Below are 21,227 nucleotides of genomic sequence, written 5' to 3'. Positions count from 1 at the left end.
TGACTGAGGAAATGAACGTTAAATTTAATTTTAATCTAATTGGAAGTTCTGTTGGACAGTGCTACTCTAGACTTGGCTGTGATTGCCCTTTTACACCCTGAGGACTGGACCCACTTGATGTGGGTATAAGTTGCTGCTTCAGCAGAGGGTCAAGGCAGACTCTGGGAATTTGAAGGGCAATCAGAATACTGAATATTCATGCTGACTTGAGTCTGGGCCTGTGAAGTCTCCTGATAGATGGATGCTTTTTAATAATTTTGGAATGATAAACCAGTATGTAAGTTTATGTTTACAAGCTGATTATGGAACTGTAGATTCCACACAACTTGTTAAAGATGAAAGGAATATAACTCAAGCAAAGAACAGGTAGTCTTTTTACACAGCAGTCCCTATATAATGTAGACTTTCACTGAACTAATGACCTACTTTTAGGGTTAAATTCAAGCTCTAGCATTAGGTTTTAACAGTCCATAAAATTGAACACATGAATATTTCCTATTTGCTTTTGTTTAAAGGGGACATTACCCATCTTTCTCCTTGAGGCCAACTTAGGTTTCCAGTTGGCAGTGTCTTTTCTTACTAGCTTACAACTTTGGAAAAATGCATCGTTACAGTGAGAATTGAGAAATCTGGGTTGTTTTTTTTTTTTAAATGTTTTTGTGTATTTTTATTTTTTTAATGCTTTCTATTGTCCTGATTTCTTTGACTTAGAACAGTTGTAAAAATCCAGGTCATAAGTAATCTGCTTTTTTCTCTACCTTGTGTGATACATGTTTGAACATGGATTGCCAAAAATCTAATAGTGATTTTAGAGTATTTCCAGTGAGACCTTAGGTGTTTTTATGAGGCAGCACCATCACATTTCAACTATTTTCTGTTGAAATATATAACTTGATTTTATTTTGAAATAAAAATTCAAATTATAGGTATTTGGGAAATATTTTGTATTTGCAGTTTGAGAATATTTGAAATCTACATTTGCTTTCTGTATTTACTACTTTTGTTCTAGATTTGAACTTGGTGAAGTGTTTTTTACCACTCTTTTTCATATTCCCCTTCCCACTGCCCTCTCAGACGTCATCGGTGAATTCTGAACTGCCAAGTTCAGCAGTTTTTTTTCAGTTATCTTACTACTTTGCTTAGCATTTGCCATTATTGGCTATATTCTATCTAGATTTCTTGAAATCACACAAACAGACGTGCTAGAGCAGACAGATTAGGCCCATTCCTCCTGCTACAAATCTTGGATAAAACGTAAGACTTGTTTTCTCTTATGTATGTAGTTGATCTAGAGAGGGAGGGAGAGAGGGAGACAAGTCTCCAGGTATCAGAAACTTAGAAAAATCAGTGTTAAGGAAGAGCTGGCCTTGGGGAATTTGCTAGATAAGAATTCAGTAGCTGGGGATGGGATTGTAAAGCCATTCAGAGAAGGGAGATAGAACTCTGGGAACTGTAGGCTAAAAAATACATATATATATATAAAAACTTTCGATATCATTGAAACATCTGTGGCCTCTGGGAAGAACAAGCCTCAGACCTCTCTACGGAGGAACTAGAAAAACACTAGTCTTTTTAAATATCTCCTGAAGGCCAAGCAGGGTAAATAAAAAGCAGACACTAGCCAGATGTAGAATAGTGGGTTTTTAAAAATAGGTAATACATTATTGTAATTTGAAATTCAGAAGGTACAAAAGGATATGTGGTGAAAAGTCTCTTTGTCAGCCTGTCCTTTGCCACCCAGTTGCCTTTCCAAGGGCAAGTAGCATTACTACCGTTTTTGTGTATTGTTACAGAGATTTTATGCATATATGAGTAACTTTGTGGTTTTAGTGCAAATGGTCATATGTTTTACTTAATAATGCATCTTGGAGATTTCTATGTCAGTACGTAATGAGTGCCTTTTTACTTTTTCTTTTGGTTGCACGGTATTTTGTGTGGGTGTCTGTAATACAGTTCGTCAGTCCTCTATTGATGGGCGTATAGGTTATTTCTAGTCTTGTATTAAAAACAGTGCTGTGACAAATAACTTTGTTTATACATCATTATACAGATACGTAAGATTTCTAGAAGTAGATCAAAGGATATCTATATTTGTTTATTTTAGGGAATGTACTTTATTCATTTTTTTGACTGGGTGGTACATGCACACGGTACAAAATTCAAAAGGAACAAAGTAGTAAGTAATGAAAAGTCTCCTTCAGATCTCCTACCTCCTGCTACCCAGTTCCGCTTTCCAGAAATGTAACCACTGTCACTAGCTCCCTGTGTATCCTTCTAGAGCTGCACTGTCCAGTACATAAATATGAGGATTCCTCTTATCAGTCAGGTTTTTTTCTTTTGCATTTTAATTTGTAGGATCAGAAATCTCTTGCTAAGATGTTGGTTAAAAAGAGAGGTACTAGGCTGTTCTTTATTGTCTCACTCAGCCATTTACCGTGATCATTGTGGGTCTCATCAGTGAAAGTCTTGCTTCCGTTGACTTTTATGATGTTTGTTCACTTTGGAGAGAAGCCTGGCATTATTCTTGGCTACATGTTTTTGAACCAGCTCAAATTCGCACTGGTTGCCTCTACACGTAGTACAGAGCAGTCACCCTGGGATCCCCCTTCCCTATAATTTTAGGGGGTTCTTTCATCTTTCTCCTTTGTTAGATCTATTCTTTTGCTCTCCCTCCTTTTGATGAAACATATCCTTCAGGACTTTACTCGAGAAAGAGGTAAATGTTTGTGTGGGGTATGTATTTGGAGATGTTACCTTTATTTTATCCTGGTTGGGTAATAAGAGTTCTAGGTTGGAAGTAATTTTTTTTTCGGAATTGTGAAGGCATTGCTCTGTTGACTTCACTTACACTGTTACTATTGAGAAAAACAAAGCCATTCTGATTCTTTTCTATATCACCTGTTTTTTCTCCTTGGAGACTTTAGGCTCTTCCTTTGTCCACAGCAATCTGAAGTTTCACAGCCTACAGACGTTGATCTGGGTGATCATCCAATGTGCTGGGGTCTTGATAGGCCCTTTCAGTCTGAAAACTCCCATCTTTCAGTTCAGAGGCTATTCTTGATTTCTTTGATTGCCCTCCCCACCCCCCATTATCTCTGATGTCTTTCTAGAAGTCCTGTTTGGACATTGGACCTCCTGAACTGGTGCTCCAGTTTTCTTCACTTTTCTCTACTATTTTCCATCTTTTTTTTTTTGTTCTGCTTTCTGGGAGATTTCCTCTGCTTTATCTTCCAGCTCTTGTATTGATTTTCTCTCCCATTTCTGCTATCAGGAGCTATCAGGCTATCTAAGAGCTCTTCTTTTCTTCTTTGAATGTTCCCTTTGTAAAGCATGCTGCTCTTGCTTCAGGGTTGCTGTATCTTATTTCTCTGGCTATATTGATGATTTTTACAATGTTTTCTTTCTCTGTATAGTCTCAAATTTCTTGAAGTTGCATTTTTCTGTTTTTGCTTGCCATTTTTCCTCAGATAATCAAAGTAATCTTTGATTACTAAGGTAGGGGTCTAAAAAGCTGATCGGAAACTAAGCCTGTGGGTGAGGCTTGTCTCCTTTCAGTTTCACTGTCGAGTGATCTGAGTGGGCTATTTGTTGGTAAACTCTCAATATTAGTGTCTGTCCCTCTTTCCTCCTGGGTTGGTCAGGTACCCCAGAGAGGAGTCCTGATCTGACTAAGTGGGTAAAGGTTTGGCTGCTAGTATTTTGGGAGCCACAACCCAAAGGAGGGAAGGGGTTGGGGAGTCTCTGTAGTTAGCATGCAACATGCTCATCTTCATTTACTCCCTCTCTTCTCCTAGTGGTACCCAGGCCATCTCCTAGTCCAGGGAAACTGTTTTATTCTCTGCTGAGAATAAACATTTAGTCTTCTGGAGGGGGAGAGGAGCAGTTACCCAGTGAGATATAGAGTTGGGGAGCAGATTTAGTGATCTAATTGCTTCTCAGATGTCTCTCACTCAATTCTACCTATTTATCTCCTTCTCCCTCCTGGCCGTCGGTTCGAGATGGGGGAATGGCTGGAGCTGTCTGTTACTTAACCTTTTGAGTACTCTGCTGTGTAAATCGGAACGTTTCCCCACAGCTAGCCTAGAGTTAGTCTCTGATCTGTTCACAGTTATTCCTCCTCCATCCATTTTTGTTATCAAATTTTGTTTGTTTTCTCCTTACTCTTCTCCCTATCCTGATGAGACTGTCTTTTCTTTTTTTCTTTTTTAATTCTTTTATTATGGTTTTTAATAGGCTGCTATTTTCACCTGCAACCCACTGATTCAAGTTTTCCATTAAAAAAAATTTAAGGATAATCCTCCGAAAGAATTGGAGTAGAATGTGTAACTCCAAGTCAGTGGAGATGAGGAGGTGGAAGTTAAGAAAATTTGATCATTCCAATAGAAGGCAGGAAAAAAGAAAAAAGAATCAAAGAAAATGCATAGGAATTAGAAAACAGAAAATAAGATGATAGAAAATAAGCTTAAATATCTCCATAAATCCAGTACATAATTTTAGATTAAGCTTGCTGGTTAAAGGAGAATGAAAACTTTTTAAAAAATCCAACTGAATGCTTTATATTAGCAGACACATCTAAAAGTATGATGACATAGTTTCAAAGTAAAGGATGAAAAAAGATAGACTAGGCGTCATCTGTGTTTTAGTCCATTCAGGCTGCTATAACAATTCCATAGACTGGGTGGCTTATAAACAGAAATTTATTTCTCACAGTTCTGGAAACTGGGAAGTCCAGGTTCAGGGCGCCCGCAGATTTGGTGTCTGGTCTTGCTTCTTACTTCAAAGACAGCTGTCCTTTTGCTCCAACCTCATCTGGCAGAATGGGGCAAGGGAATTCCCTGCAGTCTCTGTTATAAGGACACTAATCCCATTCATGAGGGCTTCACTCTCATGACCTAATTACCTCCCAAAGGCCCCACCTCCGGATACCATCACATTGGGAATTAGGTTTTGACATATGAATTTCAGGGGAGGGGTGGTGTGGGGACACAAATATTCAGTCTATAGCAATGTATATAGCAAAATTGGCAGAATTACAAGGATAAATCAAAAAATGTATAATTATAGTAGGAGATTTTAATACGTACACCTCTCAGTAGTGAAGAAGAGAGAGATAAAAATATTATAAGATTGTACAGGATTGGGAAGGTGCAGTTAGCAAGTGTGCAGCAATTACGGAAGATGTATTCTTTTCAAGTACCCATGGAATTTTACAAAAATTGGTTATGTACTAGACCTCAAAGCAAGTGTTGATAAATTCCCAAAAATTTATACCTTACAAATCACATCCTTGGACCGTAGTCAGTTAAGTTAGAAACATAACAGGAGGATAGCAACAAGTCCCAAATCCATAGTTGTATACTGAAAAACATATTGCTAAATTCATGAGATGAAGAACAACTCATAAAAATTAGAAAATGTTTAGAACAGAATGTTGAAAAAAACACTGTCAAAAGTGAGATACAACAAAAGTCCATTTGTCTGTCTGGGAAACTTAGAACCTTAAATGTTTATTAGTAAAGAACTGAAAATTAATGAGTTAACTATACAATGTAGAGAGTTAGAAAAAAATCAGTGTAATGAATTAGAAAAAGGAAGGAAATAAAGTTGAAAAACATTAATTAAAAAAAAAAAAACAGATAATGGATCATCTAAGCCAAAGGTGCTAAGTTGAAAAGCCCAAGTTTGCCAAGATTGATGGAGGAGAAAAAGAAGGTACAAATGTTAGAAATGAAAAAGGGATATGACGACAGACAAAGTGAGATTTAAAACTAAGAACACTGTGAACAGCTTTTTCCTTTAAATTTGAAAACAGATAGAAAGGAAAATTTCTAGCAAAGTAAATTACCAGAATTGGTTTAAGAATAAGAAACTTGATTAGATTATAATTTAAAAATTTAAATTCATAGTTAGAAATCTACCTACACCAAAATAAAATTAAATAAAAATCTTAAAAAAAAAACCCAAGTGAAAACTCCAGATGGGCAAGTTCTATAAAACATATGAAGAATCAGTAATTCCAATTTTATACAAAATGTTATAGAAAATAACAGAAAAAATCATTTTGCTAGGCTGCTGTAATCTTGAAACTCCAGTGGGACAAGTGTAGTATGAGAAGGGAAATGGATAGGCCACCTCTCAATAATGAACATAGCAGTAAACATTTTTGGTAAAATGTTAGTATTTGCTCAAAGCAAAAATACCATGACTAATTAGGGGTTGTCTCAGGAATGTAAAGATGATTAAACATTAGAAAACCCATAAATGAAATTCATCACATTAACACATCAAAGGAGAAAGCCAGATGATAATCTCAATGGGTAAAGGAACAAATGCATATGATAAAATGCAGTACTCATTCTTGACAAAAATTCTTGGAAAACTAGGAATATAAGAGAACTTGGTTAATTTGAGTAAAGGGTGTTGGTTAAAAAAACAGAAGTATACTTAAGGCATGATTCTAATTATATGAGTTTCTAGAACAAGTAAAATTACTTTGATAGAAATGAGATCAGTCATTGCCTGGGGTGAAGAGGCTAGATTGAAAAGGATGCAAGGAAACTTTCTGGGATGATGGATATGTTCTATATCTTGATTGGGATGATACTTACATGGACGTATACATTTGTCAGAACTCATTGAAATGTATGTTTAACATCTGTGCCTTTTATTGTATGTGACCTGTGCCTTAATAAAGTTGATTTTAAAAAGTCAATATAGGGGCCAGCCCGGTGGCGCAAGCGGTTAAGTGCGCACGCTCCGCTGCGGCGGCCCGGGGTTCGCTGGTTCGGATCCCGGGCGCACACCGACGCACTGCTTGGCAAGCCATGCTGTGGCGGCGTCCCATATAAAGTGGAGGAAGATGGGCACAGATGTTAGCCCAGGGCCGTCTTCCTCAGCAAAAAAAGGAGGATTGGCGGATGTTAGCACAGGGCTGATCTCCTCACCAAAAAAAAAAAAAAAAGTCAATATATAAAAACCAGTGCATTTCTATATACCAGCAGCAGACAAAATTTACATTTAAAAACCATCATTTAAAATGGCTGTTACAAAATACCAAGGAAAAAATAAAATAAAAACGTGTGGGACCTTAATAGAGAAAATTATAAGACCCATATAATTCAAATTTTCTTATAAGAAGATATACTTGTATTTATGAATGGAAGACACAGTATCATAAATATGTCAGGTTTTTTTCCACTTATTTGTATATTCAGTGTCATTTCAGTTAAAATCTCAGGATGTGAAAGAGTGTTCACTTATCAGATACCAAGACATATCCTATAGCTTTGGTAGTTAAGACATGATGGTATTTGCTTCAGATATAGACTAATGGAAGGAAAAAAAAAAAAAGCCCAGAAACACAAGTAGCATTGTAATTGCCATAGAAAAGATTGAATATACAGTGCTGGTATACTTGATTATCTTTGTTGGGGAGTGGAAGGTACCTACCTCACACTATAGACAAAAGTAAATTACAAGTATGAAAAGCAAAACTTTAGACTTTATGACTTTTAAAAGATGACAGCATATGGAAGGATTTTTTAAGAAAGTACAAAATGTATACATAATATAAGATTTAAAATATCTATAAATTTGAGCACATTTAAGTGAAATACTTAAGTATAAAAAAAGCCATCAAAGTCACTGGGTGAAGATATTTGTGGCATGTGTAATTAACAAAAGATTATTATCCAGAATATATAAATGATTCTTGTGAATTAAGAAAAAGATGGTGAATGTGAACAGATGATTGAAAGGAATAGAATCCTGAGAAATCAGTAAACATGAAAATATTCTCTAACTCTTTAGTGGTCCAGAACTGCAAACCATCAACAGCCTTCTGTTGGTCACATCCATCCTTTGGGCAAAAGTTTGAGGGACCAAATAAGTCAAGTGTTGGTGATATTTGGTAAAACAGGAACTCATACTTCCCTGGCGGGAATGACAGTTGGTACAACATGTTGTCAGTACTTGGTCAAATTGTATACGTGCATATCCTATGCAGCATTTCCATTCCTTGGTATACGTCCTCAGGTGGTGGCTTTCATAGATTTTTTATAGACCGTGGTGGGAAATATATTTTACATGTGACAAAAACTGAAATAAAATTTTTGAAATAACTAAGTGTATGCTGTTTTCTACTGTATTGTGTTTATTTTCTCTTAGTTTTATTATCTATTAATTTTTTTCTCTTTTCTGTTTTTTTCTTTTTAAAGATACTTCTCAGGGTCAGCTGAATTGATTTTGTCTTCACTAATGGTTCATGACCCTCAATTTAGAGAAATAACAGAGAGTAACATATGGTAAAATGTCTGTTTTGATTAAGAGTGTCTGTGGTTTTATTAGGTTGCAATGTAAAACGTATTTCTCATTTTGGGGCTTCCTTTTTGATCAAGAAGTTTTCAAAGTTTCTGCCCTTGAAAAACTTTCACATACGTACCAGAAGATATACACCAGACTACTCGTGGCAGTTTGTAAGAGTGGAAAATTGGAAACAACCTGAATAGTTAGGAAAAGGAGATTGGACAGTGAACTGTGATAGAGTCACACCCTGGAATGCTATATGACAGCTAAAATCAATGAGCTAGAGTTGAGGATTATATATGTATCAGCATGAATAGTTAGAATACGAAGTGAAAAAAGCAAAGTGACGAGAACAATATTAAAGTTGCATATAAATTTTTAAAATGTGCAAAACTTATTGTATGGATACTGTATGTAGCAAAACCGTTAAATGACCATGCGGGAAAGTCAGCATCGTGATTATCTCTGAGAAGCAAGAGGGAGGGGAATGGGATTAGAAAAGTATACATAGGGAACTTAGCTGTATCCATCTATCATGTCTTATTTCTTATATCTGATCAAATACTGCAGAATGCTAAGAGTTCACAGAGCTGGCTGGGAGGCCCAAGGGTGTTTTTAATATAGTTTTTTGTATGACTGAAATATTTAATTTTTTAAAATATATCATTCACAATAAAACCCAATATACCTGGAGTAATGAGTAAATTTAACAAACTGTGAGACCTTTATGGAGAATATTATACAACTTTTTGATGGATAAAAGTGTCAAATAAATGGAAACATCTCATTTTCATAAATAGGAATACTCAGTGTTATAAATATGTTAGTTCTGCACAGATTAATATAAATTCATTGCATTTCCAATCAAAATTCTATAGAGTTTTGGTGGAACTTGACAAACTAAACTTAAAATAGCTGATATAAATTTGAAATGAGGGGGGCTCACCCTCCAGAGATGAAGACTTACTAGAAAACAGTAGTAACTAAAATTCTGTGATATTGGTGTAAATATGAATAAGTACATTTTGATGAACAATTACTATGTACGGGTATGAAAACTGGACAGGGAAGAAAATGGACAGAAAAAAAATTAGTTCATTTGGAATATGGTGTTGGAGGAGAGCTCTACAGATACCCTGGACTGCCTGAAAGATGAACAAGTGGGTCCTAGAGCAAATTGAGCCTGAACTGTTGCTGGAGGTAAAAATGATAAAACTGAGGCTGTACTCTTTGGGAACATCATGAGAAGGCAGGATTCTTTGGGAAAGACAGTAATGCTGGGAAAACTAGAAGGCAACAGGAAAAAGGAAGATCAAATACGACATGGACTGACTCCATAAAGGAAGCCATAGGTGTGAGTCTACAGAAGCTGAGTAGGGCTGTTGAGGACAGGACATTGTGGACATCATCACTCATTCACAGGGTCGCCGGGAGTCAAAGCTGACTTGACAGCACTTAATGAACAAGTACACCAGTGAAGAGGAGGTAAAGCCCACATTCAGACATTTATTTATAGGGATTTGATATGTGACAGGAGTGGCATTATGAATTAAAGAAAAGATAAACTATTTAATAAATAGTGCTGATAAAATAGGTGATCCTCACAGGAGATGTTTAGATCACTATTTCACGGCTTAAACAAAAACAAATTCCTGATATATTAGATACATAAATGTGAAAAGCAAAACTAAAATGTCTACAAGACTATCTAGAAGGGAATATCTTTATACATCAGGGTACTTCTTCATGCCTCAGAGTCCTCATTTGTAATTCTTAAGATTTTTAAGAATTACACTGGATTCTTAAGAGAATTAAATGAGTTAATGCTTACCTGGCACTTAGACTAATGTGTTGTGTCATAGAGTAAGCACTGAATAAATGTTCCCTACTGTGTTGGGGGCAGAAAGGGATTTCTTTAAAAAGTAAAGTTATGTCATAGGAAACTTTAGATTAAAATATAAATTTGTGTATTCTAAAAGATAACAGAATGAAAAAACATTCTAAGGATTTGGAGTATTTTTTGTAATACATATTCAGTGATGGGGTTTACATCAGAATAAAAACAGTAGGAACAGAACAGCACAGTTGAAGACTCCACAAAGAATATGAACTGTAGTTTAATAAAACATGTAGAGGGGCGGGAGGTAAAAAAAAAAAACATGTAGAGAGTGCTATTTGTAAAACTATGTTATACAGTTATTAATAACTTGAAGACTTTATTTGCTAGTTCAGGATAATCAGCCCTCTTACTGAAACTTTCCAGTGAGTCATCTTAGAATCCTAGTTTTACTGAGGTATCACTTGATAAGCTTTCTTATTTAGCTGTAAAGATAAAGTCTTCCTATTCTATTGAAACCTGCATTATGTAAGTATTGCTTATTGCTAGAATTAGGAACAGAGTTAGTATCTGAACTTACTTTTCAGTTCTTGCAGATGTTGAAAAAAAGTTCTAACTTCAGCACAGAGCTTGCTGCTACACTATTGAAGGAAATCTGTATATTCTGTAAATGACTCATTCACATTTCGATAACAACTTGATCATAAATCTAGTTTTCTTATTCCATTTTGTCTTCAACTTGGAATGTATTGACGTTGATTCCTTGTAAAAACGTAAATTCAATGTTTACATTTCAGAACTGTTGGCTAAATATGATACCTTAGCCGTTTAAAATAAAATGCTCAACTAGTTGAAATGTACTATCAGCATTACTGAAAAATATTATTTCACTGCATAATTTAAAAATTCTCTAGGGATAATTAGCCAGATGTCAGCCAGCTGTGGTTACAAAGATATGACAATAAGACGTGACAAGTTAAGGCCGGTAACTTTATGTGATTACATAGTTTCAAAGTGGTCATAACTGCAGTTCCAAGACATGGGACACTGAAATCATGTGATAGTACTAGGTCATGAGGTTCTTCAGATGACCCAGAACAGGCTTAAACTGGCTTAAACTTTTCATAATTTTATTTCCATGAAGAAAAAAATTAGAAAGGTTTTATAGAAAACTTTTAGATTCTCAAGAACACATGTTGACTCAAGAAACATTTCTTCTAACAAAAGTGTAACAGAGAACCTGTTTACTCAGATTCTTCTTAACACTAGGAACCCCTTTCATTTTTGCTGATTATACAAAAGTTTAATTTTTATTCCTTTCCTTTTTTTTTTGCTTTTGTCCCTAATTTTGTATTCTTTTTTCTTTCTTTTTTTTTTTTGAGGAAGATTGGCCCTGAGCTAACATCGGTTGACAATTTTTGTCTTTTTCTTGTTTCTCCCCAAAGACCCAGTACATAGTTGCATATCCTAGTTGAAGGTCCTTCTAGTTCTTCTATGTGGGATGCCGCCTCAGCATGGCTTGATGGTGGTGAGTAGGTCTGTGCCCAGGATCCAAACCGGCGAACCCCGGGCTGCCGAAGCAGAACGTGCGAACTTAACCGTTATGCCACTGGGCCGGCCCCTTTATTCCTTTTCTTAGGCTGAATTTCCATGAATGGATTAATTGAACCAAAGATACAGACCCTTTTAGATAGATTCTTGTTATATTTTTCTGTCGGTTTTTCACAAGGAACAGGGGTCGCTCATGTAACTCACAAAAGAGTTTTATTTTAAGGATTAAATTTGTGTGGGACTGGAACAGGACCTGGCGAGTCCTCAGAAACCAAGCCTGGGGACCTGCTGCTATGCTTTTATGCAGGACTGTGTCTCTGCCTTGCTTGAGCACACTCTGTGTGTGCTGACTACCTTCTCCTGAGCCTCTGCTGCGTTCTCTACTGCCTCCTGATCATGGGATGAACACGGTTGCTTATAGAAAGGCATGTATAATACTGACCCTGTAGCCCTTAGCCTTCAGATCTGCTTCTCTTTCTGGGTTCCGAATAGCGATCAGTGTGTCACTACATGCTGCTCAATTACATTAGTTAGCAGCAGTTATCTTTGAATCCTCCTTTTCCTGAAACTCCACATCCATTTGGTCAATAACGTGAATTGTCTCTAAAATAACTGAAGTAATACTCCTGTCATTAGCACTAACTTCTGTCTTCAGCTTTCTAATCTGAGCTGGCCTCTCTGCATTGCTTCCTCATACTCCATATTCTAGCAATACCTACATGTTTTTCTAACTCCTAAAACATTTCCTGTCTCTAGAAAACATGCTGAACTTTCTGCCTGGTGTACTTTCTCTCTTTCTCTCTCTTTTCAGACTTCTGCTCTGATGTTTTTGCGATACCTCTCCCTTCCAAAGGTTGAATTAATAAGTGTATTCTCTGTGCTCAGGTAAGACTGTGTCACATGTTGTTGAGGTTTATATAGCTGGCTCCCTTATAGCATGCTTTGTGGCACAGTGTATGAATTCAGCAGAGGCCAAAGGTAGCCAGCTGGGTATACCTTTTGCTGCCTGGTAGTCCCAGGCTTCTACTTTGGTGGATTATTATGTGTTTGATGGAGTTTTGGTGTTTGCTTTATTTTGTCAAGTTGTAGTTTTATATACTATAGTGCTCATTTATGTGTATTATTATAGAGTCTACCACTGTAGATAGTTTAACAGTGCTACTGTCAAGTTCTCATTGTTTTCTACTTACCTTGCAGTTCCCTAACTGAGCAAACCTTACTTTCCCACCTTTTCTGCTGTATTGCTAAAGAAAGTCACATAATCCTACTTATTGGCTCCTTTTGAATTTTTGGTATGTAAACCACAGCTAGGCTATGAAGGGTGCCACGGCAGCATTGTTAAGTGGATTTCCATGAGATGTCCATGAAAAAGGGTTTTCATGGCCAAATAAATTTATGAAATCCAGCATACTATATTGCCTCTTCTTGGGACAGTCTCCTGAATTGAGGTTGGGGACCCATTTTTTTTTCCCTTTTCAGGGCAGTGAGTATGATTGTTAATTAGGTGGTGACCATTATTTTCTAGCAGACTCTACCAATGCCTAAGTATCTTCAGTTGGAAGACCTTTTTTTTGTTTCTTCCTGTTGTGGGGAATATTAGCCCTTAGCTAACATCTGTTGCCAATCCTCCTCTTTTTTTTTTTTTTTTTTTTTTTTCCTGTGCTGAGGAAGATTGGCCCTGGGCTAACATCTGTGCCCATCTTCCTCTACTTTATATGGGATGCCGCCACAGCATGGCCTGACAAGTGGTGCATATGTCTGTGCCTGGGATCTGAACCTGCGAACCCCAGGCTGCCGAAGTGGAGCGTGAGAACTTTAACCACTGTGCCACTGGGCTGGCTCCTGGAAGACCATTTTTGAAAATGCTCTTTTGAGACTTCAGAGTCCTTTTTTGAGAATTATACTTAATTTCTTTTTTTAGTGAATGTATACCTTTATGACAGAAATCATACTGTTAGTACCCCAAATAAGTTTGTGATTGCTTGTCACTGGGCTCTCAAAATGATAAAAAGAAAATTTCCGACCTCCCACCCTGGGCCTGTTGCCCAGCATTTGCCTAAATATGCTTGCAGAGGCTACCTGCATGTTGTGGACAGACACCATTAGATTTACATCTTTGGTCAACTGCAGCCTCTCCTCCCTTCTGAAATTTATGGTATGCTTTGGCATATTGAAGGTTTGAGAAGTTCTTAAATAAATTCGTTTAACTTAGCTTATCTAGGAACTTCTTAATGTATTTGTCCAGATACCTTTTTAATTTTTTTTGAATTGTAATTTACATTTGATAAATGCCCAAACCTTAAGTGTTCAGTTTTGTGAGTTGATAATTGTGTACTCATATGTAACTACTTCTCAAAACAAAATAGAAAACAGTTTTATCACCTCAAAAAGGTACTTTGTGCGTCTGACCAAGCATTTCTGTATGTGTCCCCTCCCCTTTCCTGAAATAGCCATTTGACTTCTATCACTGGATTAGTTTCACCTGTTGTTAGAAGTCATAAGTGGAATCAGTATATATTTTTGTGTATCTTTGGCCCCGCATGATGTTTTTGAGATTCGCCCATATTGTGAAGTATATAAGCAGCTCACTCATTTTTGTTCCTGAGCAGTATTCCTTTGTATGACTATACCATGTTTTGTTTTGTTTTTCTTGCAGTTTTATGTTGATATTTGGGCTATTATGAATATGGCTGCTATGACCATTCTTGTACAGATCTCTCTTTGTGGATGTTTTCATTTTTCTTGAATATGTGTCTAGGAGTGGTATTATAATAGAGAGTAGATGTATGTTCAACATTTTAGGAATTTGCCAGTGTTCCAAAGGCGCTGTACCATTTTACACTCACATCCGTGTATAAGTGTTCCAGTTACTCCATGTAGTAGGCTGCATAACGATCCCCAAAGACATCCAGGTCTTAATTCCCAGAACCAGTGAAAGTTATTTTATATGGCAGAAAGGACTTTCCAGATGTGATTAAGTTAAGGGTCTTGAGATAGAGAGATTCTTGTGGATTATCTGGGTGAGCCCTAAATGTAATTATAAATTGTCCTTATAAGAGGAGGGTAGAGGGAGATTTGACTGCAGGACTAGAAGGCAATGTGACAACACAGCTTTTGCTCTACTCTTCCCAAGAAGCAAGGGATCAGGCCCTGGGTGTGGGAGGCTTTCTTGCATCTCCCCTTCCATTTGAAGGCTTTTGTTTCACATGAGATACCAACAAGTGAAGGAACTCTCTTCCGTCTCTTAGCCCATGCCAGTCTTTTTCAAGACCACTCATTTGAGGCCCTTGGAAAAGAGCTGGTGAGTGAGTGCAGATTCCCCTTGTCTGAGTCTTCCAGGGATTTTTAACTGTCACCCTGGCTGACACTCAGCCTTCATCTGTACTTGTACCTTTAGTAGTCAGCAGATTGACTGTGGACTGTGTTTCCTTTGCATCTGTGGGTTGATATCTGCCATCACTTTTGAAAAGTTCTTGACCGTTATCTCTGTTTTTCCTGCCCCCATTCTCTTTTTCACCTCTCTCTGATGTTCCAGTTAAACTTTAGTTAAACCCAGTTGACATTTGGTATTGGATGTTCTGGGGTTTTTTCTACACTTTTTTTTTCTCTTTTTGTGTTTCAATCTGAGTACTTTATTTTGGCTTGTCTTCAAGTTCAGTACTCATTTCTGTCTGTTATTAAGTCCATCTAAAGAAAAAATCTTTGATTTCTGATACTGTATTTCTAATATTTCCCTATGATCCTTTTTTTTTTTTTTATGCTGAGGAAGATTGGCCCTGAGCTAACATCTGCCCATCTTCCTCTATTTTGTATATGGAACGTCGCCACAGCATGGCTTGATGAGTGGTTTGTAGATCTGCGCCTGGGATCTGAACCTGTGAACCCTGGGCAGCTGAAGTGGAGTGCGCGAACTTAACCACTGTGCCATGGGGCTGGCCTTGCCTATGATCCTCTTTTATAGCTTCAGTGTCTGTGATGAAATTCTCCATTTCATTATGCACGTTGTCCATCTTTTTCAGCAGATCCTTTAATGTGTTTTTTTATCATAGTTATTTTAAAACCTATGACTGAAAATTCCAACATCTGGGCCCTCTGATGTGATTATATTAATAATTTCATCTTTTGACTATGGTTTGCTACTCCGTGTCTTGTAATTTTTGATTGAATGCTGAGCATTTGTATAAAAACAGTGCTGATTGAAGTAAGTATTATTTACCTGCAGGAAATAGTCCATCATTTCTTGATTGATAGATAGGTAGATAGTGGGGCTAAGTCAGTAAGATGTATAGTTGAGGTAGTACTGGGCTTTGAACTTCAGTTTGATTTAGTGCAGTTGTTTTGAGAGCAAGATTAAGACATGACTTACCCCAAGATTTGTTGTCTGAGTATAATTTCAGTTATCTCTTTGCACTTCATATCTGAGCCATCAGCTGTCTGAACCATAGGCAGTTTCTCTGCTTTACAACCAGCTGTCGATTCCTTGGTCATTCTGGGGTTCTTTTTGGTCTCCAGTCCTGCCCCTGGCTTTTGTGCCTAGTGAGATATTTCTCTACTAGTAATGCCTTCCAGGGATTTCTCCTAGCAGTCCTTCCCTACCCTAGCCTTGGTGGTTCAATGTCCAGAGTATCTGAGTGGAAGTTTTTCTTTCAGCTCTCCTGTCCTACCTTATTCCTACCACAGCTGAATGTCTAGAGTCTCTTGGGTTGATTTCTCGCACTTCTGCTCATCCCCCCCCCCCCCATCAGAGGACAGATTTTTTGCATTTGAGGGAGACCATAATCTTCTTGGGGTATCTCGCAGCTTTCCAGCCCTGTCCCCCAACCTTTGGCGTATTTTGGCAAGCACTTGGTGAAGACTTCTGGGAATGAGTGGTTGGGTGGTGCAGATTTGCTCTGTGAAATCCTTGGAATTCTAATATGTCTTGTCAGCCTACATGTTGCTATTAAAATATATTAAAGTTTAGGTTGGTTTCCCCTTTCCCCGTCTATGGTGGAATATTCCTCCTTAGCCACTCCGCTAGGAAAGAGACCCTCCATGGGCCTTTCTTTTATCAAGGTTCATTACTTTCTGGAGTTTAGTTCCACTTAGGTTACTTTGCATCCTTAACTTTCTGATCGATTCAGAAAACCATGATTTTGTAGCTTATCTGGCTTGTTCTGATTGTAAGGACGAAGGTGATGGTCTATTGTGACTTTCTACATCCCAGTTAGAAGTGCAGCTCCTCTCCTGGAATATTCTTTAATGTATATTCTGGCAAATACCTGATAAAATTTATTTCACTTTAGTTGATTTTCTGTAGTATTTTTGAGAACTATGTTTCTAAATCTTTTCCATTTTTCTGAAGTCTAACTCTCCAGTTCTGTCCTAAAGTGGTAAATGAATTTCTCTCTATTTTGAGATTAAAGTCATAAAATTAAAATTTAATTGAGGAACTTGTGGAGAGTGTGGGAAGAATTTGTGGTCAATGCATAGAAAACTAAGCAAATGAAAAACTAAGATAATTAACTCTGGGAAAAAGAGTTGTACAAAAAGGGAAACACGATTATATAGTTGCTTACTACTAATCTCATCAGGTACAAAATTATATACATGATTATTTAACTATAATTGGGAGATAATTATTTTTGAGGTTGGAGGAAAGTGAGTGATTATGGTGTAAATCCTCATTTTCCATAGAAAAATTAATAGATAGTACCTTAACTTGATATTTCAAAGGTTACCGTTATAAGCCTATTACTGAGGTATAAATAGCAAGAATAAAATGAAAGTTAAAAGATTTTGAAGAATTATATATCAGTGTGGGAAGAGAAACTATATTTGACTTTACTCACTATGCACATTGTTACTTAGATAAAAATGAAAATATATTTTAAAAAAGAGGCTTAATTAAAATTCTTCTCGAGGAATGGTAAAAATGAACCAAAGCTTTTCTTCACAGACTCTTATTTACCTTTATTTCATTATTCTTGTTGTTTACTTCACACTTGATGCCTTTTCCCTTTTACAACTTTAGATTTTACTTGATGATACTTATTTAGTCAGTTATGAAAGTTTGAATCTTTGGGGAGAATGGGCTTGTAAATTTTTTAAAATATTTTTTTAAGTTTTGAGAATAGATTGAAGCTCTAAAAAATGAGAAAAACTTTCTTTTGGTGAAAATATTTTAATTCTTGACACTATTAAAAGTTAAAAATAAGGTAGTATTGGTAGTGATAAACTTGTCCAGTGTTGATAAAGATTTTATAAGGGTTTGTTTGCTCAAAGGGCCAAGAAGAGAACTTCTGAAAGTCTGTTGCGAAAGTAATCACTTGAATTTCTATCTCATTCTGTAGTTTGCTCTCAATACTGTGTTGAAATTATTACTTGACTTTAAAGTTAGCCTCTAAATTAAGCTTTCCATATCTTTTCTAGGTTAGATAAAGGAGAATATTTTCTTAGCGTGGATTGCTGCCTTTGGTAAGAACATGTCGTCCATCTTGCCATTCACTCCACCAGTTGTAAAGAGACTGCTGGGATGGAAGAAATCAGCTGGTGGATCTGGAGGAGCAGGTGGAGGAGAGCAGAATGGACAGGAAGAAAAGTGGTGTGAGAAAGCAGTTAAAAGTTTGGTGAAGAAGCTAAAGAAAACAGGACGATTAGATGAGCTTGAGAAAGCCATCACCACTCAAAATTGTAATACTAAATGTGTTACCATACCAAGGTAAGTGGTGGTAGATCAGAAATTTGCTGGTCATACTGTTGAAAATTGCTTAAAGGATTCTGAGGGAAAGTTATTGAAGTTTGTCACTTTCAAGTCACCTGTAAATAGTGATTATTAAAATATGACAGTTATTTTTAACCTTTCGTATTTTGTTTTACTAGTTAAGACTTGTTTATTTTACAAATCATTTTCTTGAATAGTGAGAAGGTTTAATCAAGCAAAATAAACAGTTGTGTTAAGTTTTATCTTCACTGTCTTCATTTATCTTCATTGCCTAAATGCTTCATTGTAAGTTATCCTAATTTCTGTGATTGAATGACATTTGAATAAAGATTCAAAGTTTTTTCTCTCACTAGTGCAGTAGTGACAGTTTTCTCCCCTCTTGGTCAAGACTTCGGTCAGTAAGGAGTTAAAAGGGGCTGCTAACATCGTGATGAATTTTACATAATTTTAGTTTGAATAGCAGCATTACTTTCAAGAGAGAACAGTATATGAGGCAGCTTCTTGTCATACGCAGTCAGAACCTGTCTTGAAGACCACCTCTTGTATTGGAAGGATCTGTTATTTAAGAGGTTGAAGTTTTACTAGTGTAAATTTAATCGTTTACAGATAAGTACCACTGTCAGAAATACTGTTTTTTTAATAAAGTAGCAAGTGTTTTTTAAGTGTTTCACTACTTTTTGTGTGCATTACAGGGTTTTTGGGGAGTGTCACCATATAGAATTTTCTAAAATGATTGTTTGCAGTGTCATACACATCGGCTAGCATATAGCGTGTGAAAGCTTTCTACTTCCTGTTGACCTTTTTCCCGTGAGCTTTGGGAAATACACTCGGGATGCTTGTTGATAATAGATCCCAGTAACACGAGCCTATCTGCTTGCAAATACTAATAATAGGATGTGTCCTGCCTTGTTTGGTAGAGTAATTATCCATTTCTTTCCTGGCTTGTTTCATGTAAATCTTAAATAAGAGTTACTTTTCTTGCTTTATTTCTTTTGTTTTACAAATGCTTAGGAGTGCTTGCTGCGTGTGCAAGGCACTGTTCCTAGGCACGTGGGTCTACAGTGATGAACAAAACACAAAGTTCCTGGCCTCCTGAGGGATAGATGTACACAAAAGCAAGTGGGCAAATTAATAATTCGAGATGGTAATAAGTACAAAGAAGACAATGGTTGAGGGGTAAAAAAGCTGCTTTGGATTGGATTGTGACACTTGAGCTGAGCTTTGAGAAGTAGCAGCTAGCTGAAGGAAGAGTCTTCTAGGCAGAGGAAGGAGCCGTGGGAAAGACACTGAGGTGGAAAGTAGCTTATTGTATTGGAAGATTTAGAAGGAGCCCAGTAGAGATGGAGTAATACAAAATGAGTACAAAACTTGCAAGGAGTCAGATGATGTAGGGCAACCTAGGGCACTGTTGGAGTTTGAATTTTAGTCTAAATACAATAGAAAGCAAATACAGGATTTTTTATTTAAATCCATTTTTAAAGGATTTTTTACATTTACATTTTACAGATTTTTTTTTTTTTTTTACATTTTTTTTTTTTTTACATTTTTTACATTTACATTTACAGATCACTGGCTGTTGGAAACAGATGATGGGAGGGATAGTGGAGCATGTGTATGTGTGTTAGACTGGATGGTGGGTCCGGAAGCAGGGAAATCAGGAGGCGATTCAAGTCTACATGAGAGGGCCGGCCCTGTGGCTTGGTGGTTAAGTGCGCGCGCTGCAATGCTGGTGGCCCGGGTTCGGATCCCGGGTGCGCATCGAGGCACCACTTCTCCGTCCATCCTGAGGCCGAGTCCCACATACAGCAACTAGAAGGATGTGCAGCTATGACATACAACTATCTACTGGGGCTTTGGGGGGAAAAAATAAAATAAATAGAATCTTTAAAGTCTACATGAGAGATCCTGGAAGCTGGACTGGCGTGCTGGCTGTGCTAAAATGTGCAGTAGATGGATTTGGGTGGAAGTAGAACTGACAGGACTTGCTAATGAATTGGCTAAGAATAGGTCAAGCTATGTTTGTTAATTTTTCATTTTTTTGTGCCCAGTATTTCAGTTCAGTATATATTTATTCAATACCCACTACATGTGTGATATGCTCTTCCTCACTGGCATTCAAATACAGTCTTTGCTCTTGAGTTGTTTACTCAAGGGAAATAAACTTTAGAAATAAAAAAGATAATTTCGTAAGGTGCAGTAGGTGTTATGAAAGATGTATACTCAGGGAGCTATGTCCAAAGGAGGGGAACTTTGCCTGCTCTGTGGCTTTTAGAAAGTTTCCTTCAGAAGGATTGTTTCCTGGGTTGAATCTTGATGGATGTAAAGGAGGAATTCAGTCAAGAGAAGTCTGATTCATCCAAAGTGTCACTGTGAAATTGAGGGTATGATGGTAGGGCAGGACTGGAGAAGGGTTCTGGTGTCCTGGGGTGTAAAGTTGGGAGTGGCACGTGGCAGGAGTGAGTCTGTGTAGCTAGTAGGGAACCACAGCATGCTGTGCGGGGGAGTTCATGCTGAACGGGGGAGTTCATGCTGAACTGAGTGTGACGGGGTGAGGGTGGAGTCATTGAAGAGTCTTAGGTAAACAAGACTCATAAATCAGATTAATTTTAAGTACAGCATCTGGCTGCAGTGAGGAAAGTGGTTGTGAGACTCTCAGCAGTGCAGACAGGGAGATCAGTTAGTATGTTATCTCCCTCATGAAGGGGAGCTGTGTGATCCAGTAAGACCTGGAGCTGTGTTTTTGCTCAGCTTCATCTAAGGCTCAAATTGCCCTTGTAGTGAGGTTATTGACAGAGCAGAGCCTGACACTAGAGCTGTGCAGTTCTGTCCTTC

The 21,227-nt window shown here is 37.2% G+C and overlaps 1 protein-coding gene across 4 annotated transcripts in view; it reads left to right on the top strand.

The window, feature by feature from the left end:
- The window catches only part of SMAD2 (SMAD family member 2), an 85,787-nt gene that overhangs the window by 6,799 nt on the left and 57,761 nt on the right, over nucleotides 1–21,227 (top strand). For all 4 annotated transcript variants that reach the window (XM_087439185.1, XM_087439183.1, XM_004422514.3 and 1 more), the window contains exon 2: nucleotides 18,104–18,392. In XM_087439185.1, coding sequence (XP_087295311.1) covers nucleotides 18,157–18,392 — 236 coding nt within the window. In that variant the 5' untranslated portion in view covers nucleotides 18,104–18,156. The remainder of the gene's footprint in view (nucleotides 1–18,103; nucleotides 18,393–21,227) is intronic.

This window comes from Ceratotherium simum, chromosome 14, assembly GCF_057802395.1.
Source record: "Ceratotherium simum simum isolate JZ-2026a chromosome 14, ASM5780239v1, whole genome shotgun sequence".
In the NCBI taxonomy this organism is placed as follows: Eukaryota; Metazoa; Chordata; class Mammalia; order Perissodactyla; family Rhinocerotidae; genus Ceratotherium; species Ceratotherium simum.
The sequence above is the reverse complement of the archived record's forward strand: the minus strand, read 5'-3'. Positions and strand labels throughout refer to the sequence as shown.